The sequence below is a fragment of the Anser anser genome (genome assembly GCF_964211835.1).
Source record: "Anser anser genome assembly, chromosome: 2".
NCBI classification, from domain to species: domain Eukaryota; kingdom Metazoa; phylum Chordata; class Aves; order Anseriformes; family Anatidae; genus Anser; species Anser anser.
The window spans coordinates 45,680,885-45,693,331 of NC_139721.1; the positions used below are offsets into that span (position 1 = coordinate 45,680,885).

Sequence of the window (12,447 nt, forward strand, 5' to 3'; positions counted from 1 at the left end):
GAGATGTGCTTAGAGACCATTCTAAATTAGTAGCAGCAATGGGATTCGATTGATAAAGAAAAATCAGGTATTCAGAGCTCCAAACACCTTGTAAGTTATTTTAGTGCAAGGAATGGAAAAATGCCTAGCAACTATAGATATAAAGGCATTTAAAGCAAACCTTAACTTGTCATGTAACTTTTCAGCAGTTCAATATGGCTTGTCAGACATAAGATTCACTTACGTGTAGACTTTTGCTTTTTAGGTGGAGACAAAAAAAATTGCTTTTGGAGCTACCAGTGACTCTCCTTCTTTCTCATGCAGTTTGTTTTTTTTTAATAAATAAAATGCAGTAGAAAATAATAATAATAATAATAATAATAATAATAATAATAATAATAATCATTTGAGTATATTCATAGGAAAAAAATAAGACATCTATGTCCGCATCCCAGCTTAGTATTTATGATCCTAAAATTTGGTCTGTTGTCAGTCAGCAGGGCTTTGCAATATATAGAAAACAGGCAGCAGAGCAGGTGGGTGTTGGGCATCACCAAATAATGCTTATTGGATGTCGCTGCAAGCTTTGCTGCAATGAAAACGTGTACTCTGGGTTTTCTGTTAAGCAGGATTATAAAGAGAATGAAAAGATGAAAACAAGAATCTTCATGGCACTAAAGTGAACAGTCAGACTGGCTTTTAGGTATGATATTAATAGAGTGTTTTTTCCTTTGGGTGGGCTTTAGCAATAGATGTGCCTTAGAAGAGTAAGAAAAATCAATTAATGAAGAAACTTATGTTCAATGTGTTTGTGAAAATATTTTGAACCTAAGAGTTAAATAATTTCTTGGTCATAATTTGCAAAGAGACCTAGGTAATCCTCAGCATCCTTTAGGTCCTGACAAAACAGATGTTCTTTTAGGTCTGTCCATTGCCCACAAGAAGAAGGATATTCCCCGTGGGTCAGAGTTGCAGCAGAACTCCATGGCTGCAAGACTTGGTCTGATGACTGTGGAAGCTTAGGTCCTTGCCCTGGCAGTGCTGTGGGGTTGGGAAAAGATTCTGGATGCCTACTCACCTACAGATTGCAATGTTTGTTAATTCACTGACATGCTAACAAAGCCTCACAAAATGTCTCTGTCCAAAATAAAGCTTGCATTCTGTCTTACGGCTTTCATCAAGTTCGTAGTTAAACTCCTGGATAATGATATTTTCTGTCTATTAAACATGTGTTGCTAATCATGGCTATCTTTGCAGTCAACTGCGGAAGCCAAAATCCATTGAAAGAAGCAGTTTTCATAAGATGCTGTTGTTGTACTGAAATGCCTACCCAGGAGTGAGGAAGATAATTGCTAAAGATCTCATAACATGTTCTGTGATGGCAAAACAGTTTCTTCAGTCACGGGTAAATGCATGTCTGCATCATCAGTTCAGATTTGCAGACAGCGACTGGCTTCTCCATTATATTTTTGTTGGACACAAAACTCCTTCAAAGGCCTTTTTGGAAGAAAAATTTTGCAGAGGACCATCCTGGTTTCTGAAGGTTATATTAAGCCTTTAGTGTTAACACACAAAAGGTCAGTAACTGAAATGCTAAGGACTGTTTATTTCTGTTTATTATGTTGTCCAAACGTTACTGCAATACTTTGTTTCTGCATACTAACACAGGCCAGTTTTCCTGAGGTTCTTGCTACTTGTTTTGACAGTATCACAATGTGTTATCCTCCAGTTTCTCAAATCCTTTGGCCTGCTGAGATTTGTGGGTGTGCTTTAAATTCACCACCCATTCATGTGGTCTTGCTGAATCTGAGCTGGTCTTTTGGCAGTTGCACTCGAGTCCCAGTTCAACGAGAAAACATCTGAAGTTTGGTTTGGCTCTGCTGCATGAAAGATCAGAGCTCAAACAGGAGCGAGGCAACCCATGTATGCGAGTTTCCTGGTCCAAAGAGCCACCTGGCTCAAGCCATGATGACAGTCTATATTCAAAGAGCAAGTCCAGCTATTTGACTGCAGTCCTGAGTTAAGAGGAAATTAGACTTGGAATAGTCTTCATTTTTTTCATGGATTACCAGTATCACCTTTATGTCTAAGATGCGGTTTTCTTTCTGATGTAGCACTACACAGAAGGAATGAAGGACCACAGATTGCCATTCTTCATTTTATTCTCTTGTGTTCTATTCTCTGTGCAGGCACCAATGCAGAAAGGGGAACTTTGCTGCATTGTTTAAAAAACTGAAAGAATCTGGAGCAAAGCTGTCATGGGTGGGGCTTGTTTTGTTGCCTGCCTTTGCAGAATGAACTTCTACTAAGTGCCTAGATGAGGAAAACCCAGCAGTGCAAGATTGATGGATATGCTAATAAAGAAAAACAATGTACAAGAAGAATATTTCCCATTAATGCGTTCTCCATTAACATGAAGCTATCAAGGTTGCAAAAGAGCTTTGGGTGGACAAGGCTGTCAGGATTATTGAGATCTGTCACTGTCTTTTCTACTGATTCTTCATAAGATGATAAATTCCCTTGGGCTCAGCATTTTGTCCAGTGTATTTGCAGTTAGTTTAGACTGTAGAATAAGTGACCTGAATTTTAGAGCTGATGCACATCTCCTGTGACCTTGGAAATCAGCAGCATTTAGGTATGTTGATGGGTATTCAACATCTCTGACAGCAAAGTCACTTATCTGAGTTCTCAGATTCCTAGGTTTGTGTGCTTTAATGAAACCATACAAGTTGGAAAATGTTGACTTTAAAATATATTTTGTTTTACAGCCCTGTAAGTAAACAAATTTCATACCGCATGGGGTACCCAGAAACTTAATTAAGGTGAATTAAGTGTTCTAAAATCTTTGCAGAACAAAAACTGCAAAGTGCGTGCAGAATAATAACGTGTGTGTACCTCAATGAGAACTAGAGTTTTGCATTCTTGGTAGAAGAAATACTTTGGGGATAAGACATTGGTAAGTTTTTCTCAGCTTTTTGTGTGACATCAGCCTTCCTGTTCATGGTTAACGTTATTTTAGCCTTCCCTGACTGAGACCTGCTACTGTTAATTGAACACAAGATGATCATAATAGCCTTGCTAGGGACACTGTGAACCGCAGTATGTGACCGGGCAGCGTATTACGCTGTGAAGTAAGGACTATGAAAAGAGACTGTTTCAGATACAACGCCAAGTGTTTGACGGGGTAATATCGAGGTATCCAAATAGCAAATATGTAATAATGCAGGAAGGGAGAAACTTTACCTTACACGTATTTTCTAGTTCTGAATTTATCTTAGTGTTTCACTGAATTACATTTTTTATTAATGTTTGGAAAAGGCTTCTGCATATAAGCAGTGATCTTTTCCATGTCTTTCATATTTTAATATATGTGTTAAGATGTATATTAAGATTTAACAGGACTGCTCAGTGTGATATCAAACACAGATGCAATGCAATGTAATAGAGTAGAGAAATTTTTATTTCAAAACCTAAAGTGTGGGGATTCACACCAAAACTTAAAAAGCAGAATTGTCTCCAAGGAAATACATCAATTTAAAACATGCATATCTTGTCACCGTATTATCTTTACGTGGCTCACTGGAAAAACTCTCAATGTAGATTAGTCAGATACTGTACGTTTCTCAGTGAGACAACTCATCTCTTGTTCGTAATGTGAGAATTCCCGGTGCTTTTGGTAGAGACTATGCTAGCTATTAATTTCATATTAAACTTTAATTAAGGACTTCTGTTCATGCTACTTCCCGTGTAAAATACTGAAAAAATATTAAATATTTCTAAACGTTCCCATATAGCAGTGCCAGTCCTTCTCAGGGCATAGCAGATTCTCAGATTGTTTAGCTGAGGAAGTAATGTTAAGGATAGTTGCAGCTGCCAAAGTCTGGAAACTCAGAGTTACATCTGACATTTCATTCTTCACCTTAACTATTGAGCCTTGGCCATTCATTGGTTTTTCACAGTGCTTTGGAGTTAGAAGGGAGTTTCACAGATGAAAGATGAAAATCAAAATAAACTCCTTTATCAAGTAAACCTTGCAAGGGCATTCTGGATTTTACAATACACAGGGAGTTGATTGTGATATAACGTACAACACAAGGGGGTTGGAATAAACAATTTATTCTCTATCGTTAGGGATGGCCATGCATAACTGAGTTATGGCCCTGGTTTGCTCCGCCACTTGTTACATGTGCAGTCATCCCTAACTCGTACCAAAAATAGTTTATCATGCTCCTGCGTTGCGTAGTTTTTATCAAATGCTCTCTCATTAAAAACTTTACTGGGGAGATTGAACGTTTCAAGAGGCTGGCAGTGTTTGTGAAAGCTTTCCCCAGAGCTTGGTCTCACCGCATCGAGTCCGTGCTGACAGCGATTGCGAGACGGCTCCCGATCCCATACCCAGACATAGTCTGGTGGGCAGGTAACAGTCATCATCTGACAGCAAGTAGCAGCTTTAGTACCGAGGTCAGAGGCTGGCTTGTCAGGAAGGCTGAAGGGCTGCAGGGGCTCCCCACAAGCTGGGGGCGAGGCGCGGGGACAGCGTGGGAGAGCACTGCAGTGCCACTGCCCGTGCGGCGTGACGCCCGCCTGCCACGCGAGGGCCGCCGCTTCCCCCGCCGTCGGTTCGGGACCTTCCACGAGTCCTAAATTCGTTTAAAAACAAACAAGGCCGTCTGCCAGAGAATTCCCTGGCCACCCTTGTGATAGATGGAGCTGCAGTCTGTCGCTGTCCTTTGCAGAGCCATTTGAAAGGTTTCATTCCTCAGCATCGTCTGGGTCAGGTATTGAGCTGTGTGCTCCCTTCCTGAATTAAGTTCATTTTGGGTGGCTGTGCGCCTCTAAAGCACAACTCAGTTCGTTTTGGTGCTTGTACAGATGTGGATTAGTCTGTTGCCGGCGCTCTTTCTCGGCAGTAAGTGGCGCTGAGCCGCTGGCATGTCTCAGCGGCCGAGCATCCTCTCCCGAGTGCGCTGCTGAGACTGCAGCGCCCAGGCACCGCACAAGGCTGTGCTCATGGCTCTGCTCAGTGGCCTTCTCCGGCTTTTTTTGACCAGGAGGGTTTCCTACAGATCATGATGTTGCTCTGACTGGGAAAACATTGGTGTTTGGCAAGGGTGCTTTCCAGCAAATGCACGGTCCTCCTGCACGTTCATTCATACTGGTGCAAATTTTCCAGGCTACGACACCTTCCTACAGAGCAGGAACGCTTTGAGCGTAGACCTTTATTTCAGTGTTACCACTCTGGAGCTTAGTATTACTGACGGAAGTTCAATTGTATGTGAAGTGACTATTAAAGCACCGGGACTCATCCGGGGGTCTGGGCCTGCCCTCCCCTTTTTGCTTCCAATTGTGCTCAATCCCTTAATGTTGCAAAGAAATCGCACATTCATCAGGTAGAGTGTTGGAGGCCAGGGTGCAGATAACCGCTTTTACTGCATATGAGACATTGCAGTCCTGTTCTTAAGAACTGCCAGGCAGATTGGGAATCACGGTCACGGTTAATAGCAGCGAATTGCCAGCTCTTGATGGGTGGGTAGTCACTCCTTTCAGTGGTTGCCCCCTGGGGGAGAAGGTAGAAAAACAGAGGGAGGGAATTAGAGTGACTTTGCACAGTTGAGCAGGTTCATGCCGCTGGATCAGTGGCAAGCATTGGCAGGGCTCCACTCTGGGGAGGCTCACAACAACATCACAGTCTCATTTTTACCAATTGGTGTTGCTATAGCCAGTGGTGCACAGGGGGAGAGCACGGGAAAGGGGGGGAGAGGTGGGGGAGAGAGAAAGCAAGAGCCTGGACTAAATTAAACAAACAAAAGTGCTTGTAAGGAGCATTTAACCCATAACCGTTAGCCCAGTGCTGCTAATTGTGCTAAACTACGTATCTGAAGTTCAGCGTGTGATTAAAGAGTTGGCTCACAAACTCTCTGCATAACCTTAATTTTTTCAAGGTTCTTTGAGTGTAGAATGGCTTATAATAATGATTTTGACTAATACGATTTTTGACATGCAACTTTAATGCTTAACCTTAGTACAACTCCAGAGCATTTCATGTGTATTCAGCTGTAAAGAGTGATGATTTAAAGGGATAATATAAGAAAAAGGTCGTTCTAGAATGAACCTCTAACAAATTGCATAAAGGAAGCTTATTATTCCGTGAGTAGAGAGATATGCAGCTTTTCTGATCATTTTTCTGCTTGGTTCAAAAAATTGTTAAGATACGATTGGGGAAAGAAACACAAAAAATGAAATAGAAAACTGCAAGCAGTGAACATTCTTTTGATGGTTATGATTTTGTTGCCACTAAAAATACTCTTCAGTAATGTGGTTGTTCATCTTTCCTCTTGTTTTGGGTGAAGAATTCGTTCCAATAAGAAAATGCTGTTATTGGTTGGAGGATTGCCTCCCGGACCTGACCGGCTACCCAGCAATTTGGTTCAGTATTATGATGATGAAAAGAAGACGTGGAAAATACTGACAAGTAAGTGGTTTATTTTTGTGCAGTTGTCTTGATGAATTTAAAAACATGGTTAATCAAATTAGACACTTTATTGATTTGTTTCTCTTCAGAGATTTGTTTATGTATCACAAGGGGCTTCACAATGGAGCAATAAATTGAGATTGCAGAAGATGCTAATTTTATAATAGGATAGGCCTAAATTAACATTGGCTTAAAATCATTCCAGTAAGTTTTTTAAGTAAACTTGTAAGTCTTTCATCCTGCAACATGAATACATGCATATTTATGTATATGTGAATAAAATCTAGTTTAGGAAAAAAAAAGACAATTCTTGGACCGTTTTCTCTGTCAGATCTGTGGTAAGCCATCATACTAGATAGAGCACATCTTCAATTCTCCTCTGCATCTTCATTTCCTTCTTCCAGCTTTATCTGTTGTCCACAGTCATTAAAGAAAGGTTTCTTCTCTGCTGCTTTGAATCCGCTACTGACAGAAGCATTGCTGGAATATGTCAGCTACAGGAAACAGTGCATGGAGGCTTTTATCACAAAATTCCTTCCCACCTTCTTTTACAGGCTGGTTGTGTTTTAGAGCAAGTATTTTGCCTTGAGCACTGAGATTTGGAACTTAGTGTTGTGTTGGTTGCGATTCCCAGTCTAACTTGGTCATGGAATCAAATCATAGCTTCTTGAGTGCAGCAGGCTATGTGTGCATTAGTCCCCTTGTGGCTAAGCTGGCTGCCTTGGTCAATAAAACTAAATTTTAACTGTCAAAATTGCCCAAAGCAGTATAGATAAAATAATAAATGAGCAATTTTGATCCATAAATCAAAGCCATACTTCTAAAACTGGACAACTGGTAAAACCTGGATTTTCTGATAGACCTCCTTTTTTTTCCCAATAAAATACCTTTTACAGAATTCTGTTCTTCATCACTTATCTCAAACCTTTTAACAGGATGCATCCACCTTTACATTATATGCACAGGTTAGGATGAAAAAGAATTAAAAAGACTGGTGTGATGCAGGACTTGAAATATGCCTCTGCAAATTCCCTTCTCCCACGGAAAATTTAGGAGCCTTTCTGAAAATGCTTCAACATAAAGACTTCCTTGATTTAGATGCCTGGATTAATAGTTGAGGGCATTATGTAAGAAAGGCAATTATAAACGGTTGTATGAACTATTAGAAAAGTCTACAGCATCTATACTATGGGATATGCTACACTTCATATTTTTCAGAATCATGAAATAGGATACTTAACTATGTAACTAGTGTAAGAAAATTCTAAAAATGGTCAGTGAAAAATCAGTGATACTATGTAGGACCAAAGTGTTTTGTAGTTTTGAATTTGTTGTGTCTAATACAGTGGCTCACCCTGATAGGAGAAATGGAACTCTTGCTTCAAGACCTGAGCCCTCCACTGAATTAAAGAAATGACTTTATTCTGAATTAGGTATCTACAGATATGTAAGATTTTGTGAGAATGAAATTTATTCAGTTCTTGGTTACTTAAAATGTGATGCTATCTCCAAAACTGTGGGAAAACGTACCTGGAAGCATGATATCTAAATGTTGTGATTAAAAATACTGACTTGAATTCATAGCTAGTATTTGAATAACACAACCATTTATGGAGGTGTTAAAAGGTGTTTGTGAACCATTTTGTATAATTTTATTAAAATAACGCAGTCTTTCCTGGTTTACTGTAACAGATAGTAAACAACAATTCTCTTTCCATACTGTTTTTTTGTACGATACTTTCTGTGCTGTTATTAAAAGGTACTGCATCTGCTGCAGTCCTAGCTAGCTTGTGTTCAAGCACTTGTTGCTCAGCCCTGGATCTGTTTCAGTCTTGGCTGAGACAATGACTGTAAAATACACAGCCCTCTTGTGACACAAACAATTATGTTTTTACAAAAAAATCTAGGAAGGGATGCCCTATTGGCCTGGGCTAGGATTGTAGATACACTGAGGAGAATGCACGTCTTCTCACAGTGAAAAAGACTCAATGTTAACACAATGTTAACAAGCATGATTTGCTGGAAAATACTGCTATTTGACAAATAGTAATAGTTTTTTTGTTGTTTTGTTTTGTTTTTAAGATGAATTAAGAGTTTCAGGTATGCAGATTTTGTATTCTCCTGTTTTATTTTCTAATTTACCATAAAGGAGGATGGGAAGTGGGGATTAGTTGGCATAGAACTTTTGTCCTGTCCTTTCCATAAGACATTGAATGACTCTGTAGTGTAGGAGTGCTTGGATTTAAAGATATGAACTGTGATAGAGCTGTTTTAGGGACGACTACAACCTAGTCACAGTATAGCTTGGTAATAGTACAGTGCACTCCTGGTATTAAATCTGCATACTATGACATTTAGTTGATATGTGGGAATTTGGGGACATTGTGCTATCTTTGGTTCTGATGTACTTGTTTGCAGTTTAGGAAGAAGTACATTTATGTCCACCGTTTATCCTTTGACTGTTAGCTCTGTCCCAGTGAACAGTTTTGGAAAGTAATTGATCTGTTTCTATCCTACAGTCAGCAGTGAGGGAGGGAGAGTTTTTTTCTGTTTGTTTTTCACTTGTTTAGTGCTGTTGGTCCTGAGGTTGCAGATCACTCCCCACTCATCATGGTAAGTGAGGAGTTTCCTCCTGGTGAACAGGGAAAGCCGTGTAAAAGCCATGTCCTGCTGGTGAGGCTCTGTGATGAAAAGAAGTCCTTACAGTCTGGTGCTGCAGGGTGTTCCTATCTCATTATCACCTGAGGTGTATTTCATTTCCTCCTGTACTAGCAAATGTTTCGGCTTCCATCTGCATTACTCATGTTCTGCTCTCTGTGCCAGTGGCGTTTGGGGGTAGTGAAAGCGGGAAAAAAGCTCGCAAACTTAGTCCTGGGTGAAGGAGCAGAGCCACTGAGGAGGAGATTCGGCTCCTCTTGTCACTCTCCACTGAGAGGAGCTCCAGAAGTTACTCAGCAAGGTCTGCAAACTAGTGTGAAAGAGAGCTGCTTGCCTATTGTGTTTTTTCCTTTCTTCTCTGTGTGGATGGTGGCTTTTGAAATTAAAGTGGCTCATTTGCTTAGGGCTCTGTGTCCTCTCTTGTGCGATGCACAGGGAACACGAGAACATCAGCCACCAGAGCTACTGCCTCCATGTAAGCCGTGGCTCTGTACTTGGAGCCGTGAAGACGATTGCAGGTGGAACAGCACAAGCTATTGAGTATGACAGCTCAGGAGAGTAGCAATCTCATTTTGTTCCCACTATGAGACTAGATCTATTGGCAGGGGATACTGCCCACCTCTCTTTGCCTGGCTACCCAAAGCACCAAATGCATCAATACTAATGGGAGTAATTCTAAAGGAATCAGGAAAACAACTTGCCTTGTTCATAGATCCAGAAGAGGAGGGGAAGCACGCACCCATTTCCAATTTTTTAATGTCATCATCTATAGGCAAGAATGCTATGGCTCAAGGGATCAGTAGATTTTTCACAGTCTAGTATTACTGTGTATTTTTCCTGTCTGGTGTTTCTCATGGAGTTATTTTTTCTATGTTGGCAACAAAGGATAGAGACAGAATAAAGAAAAAAAAAAAAAGGAGAAAGCAAGTGGCATTTCACAAGCCTAATTTTATTTGATGGGGTCACAGTCCTAACCTAAGATTCATAAGGTGCACATCGCTGTACAAGTTGAAACATTTCTTACTGTACAGTCATGCCTGAGCAAAGTAGAGAATTTTATAGACTGTATGGCCAAGTAGAGTGAACAGCTCTTTACTGCGTGATTTCTTTTCAGTCTTGCTTACACATACACAACCCCAGGTTCATTTTTTAACTGGGTGCTACCTATGTCACATAACAGCACCAGGCTGCTACTGGCAGTGACACAAACTGAAGCTGATGGGTCCTTATTAACAGTGAAAGTTCTGCTCTATTAAGGGATTTTCATTATTCCATGATGTTTCGCAGTCCTCATAACTACTTACTGGATTTGGAACTGTTTGGGGGTCCCCGTGTCACAACCTCGTCCCTCCCTGGCCAGAACCAGCTACTGCTACTTCTCTTTTAATTTTGAGCTACAGTTCTGATAGTAATCCTTGTTTAATCATGGAGCTCCTTTGGTTGTTTGCTTTACCTACAATGTTTAAGATTAATTAAACTTGAAAGAAGTGAAACAATGTTTGTTAGAATTATTCTATAATCTTTGCAAGTTTCGAAATTCAGAGCCTATAAAGATTTTTTGTGCTCAGAATTGCATAGCTCTCCCAAAAACCCTACTGCTAAGGCAATGATGTATTACTTTCACTTTCATTATATGTTTTTAATCAGAGCGTGACTTCACACTAGACAAAGCGATGCTTTATGCATGGTCTCCCTTGTTTTTTGCTAAAATCTTCTGACATGATTAATTTTACTTTAATGCTTTTGTCTTGTTGTAATGGTAAAGATGATGGGTATAAACCAGGGCAAAAAATACATGCTTTTCTGTCATAATGCCTCTGAGCATTTAAAAATATATTAAATGAAAGAAAAAAATATCACAAGAGACTGATCCAACTGGAATTAGATTTCTTGCTACCTGAACAGAGAATGAAAGAAATAAATAAAAATGATGCAGTCGTTGTTTTAGTTTGGGGTTGTTTTTTTTTTTTTCTTTTTGGTATTTTTTCCATCGCAATGTATCCATCTGTCTGATTATAAGTGTTAAGTAGGAGAGAAATTGTCTCTTACAGATTTTTAGGTATACAGTGAATCTTCCTCTCAATGCAGAACTTTTTTTCTATGTAAAGCACAAAGGGGTAAAACGCTTGGAAATGTTACTGAACTCTTACACGGCACGTTCATCATGTGAAGCTGCAGTAGTTCTTTCTTCCATATCAGTACTTTATTTTTTAAGAAGATGCTAATTGTAACATTCCTTAACCTCCCTAGATAACCACATCATCTGTGTAAACCATGAAGAGGATTCAATAAGCATTAAAATAATGGTAAATATATTTATAGGCGATAATGTAGTTATGCTTAGGTAGTGCATTAGATTTGGATTTTAAACTAATGTAAAAGCCATTTGTCATTGTCCAATTAAAAGAATAACATAGGTGACATATTTGGTTAGGAAAGACAGGGAAATGTCTTGAAGGTCACCAAACTGAAGAGTTTTGTCAAAATAACCAGCACTCACTTCTGGTTACTTCCTTTCCTAGTTATCCCGTAATCTTATTTTAATCATCTTGAATTTTGTGAACTCCCTGCTCTTTACTAGGTTTATTTCAGTCTGCTGTGTTTGGTCAATATGTAAGGACAAACAGTGAATCAAGCACTTCAGTTTCCTTCTCCACCTCTTTCCATGCCAGCAGCAACCACGCAGTATCAAGGAGTTGTCAGTTGCTTTGTCTTCCTCTGACTGATCTTAACAAGTAGCCAGTAACCTTTTCATGCACGCTGCCCTCACAAAGGTGGTCCATCTTCCTTCCCCAGGTTAGCTGTGTTCATTTTTACACGAGGCAGTCCCCGCTTCAGGTAGTCTTACCTGCATACAACATTATTTTTGCTTCTGTCATTTGGACATTTCAAATTTCCCTTGAATGCGTTCTGTGACAGTGCAACCTCCTGGACAACAGTCCTTCATCTTCAGTAACAACATTTTGAATGTCAAACAGCACTTACACGTACTGGTTCTTCTACAAAACCTTTCAGAGCTGCACAAGCATTATTTCTTACACATTCTACCCACACAGAAGTCACATGAAAGAAAGGTAAAATGGTTTGATTCATGTACTAGCATCAGAAAACCTGGGTCACTCCCTTCCCATCCCAACCATTTCTGCAGGGATAGGCGGTATTTTCTTCTTTCCTGCTTCCTCTGGCAATTCTGTAACACCTGGTTGTGTCAGCTATTCCTATACAGAATGATGCTCTGTCCTTCCTGGGCAAGTTCATAACAAAACCTTTGCTCCGCTGGTTTCCTGAAACGGCTTTGGCATCGCTGAGTTCCTTAGTCCTTCCTGGGTTTGAGTGCT

The 12,447-nt window shown here is 40.0% G+C and overlaps 1 protein-coding gene across 3 annotated transcripts in view; it reads left to right on the top strand.

Annotated features, from left to right (window-relative positions):
- The window catches only part of KLHL14 (kelch like family member 14), a 65,254-nt gene that overhangs the window by 12,203 nt on the left and 40,604 nt on the right, over window positions 1-12,447 (top strand). For all 3 annotated transcript variants that reach the window (XM_083826597.1, XM_083826598.1, XM_083826596.1), the window contains exon 3: window positions 6,330-6,451. In XM_083826597.1, coding sequence (XP_083682723.1) covers window positions 6,330-6,451 — 122 coding nt within the window. The remainder of the gene's footprint in view (window positions 1-6,329; window positions 6,452-12,447) is intronic.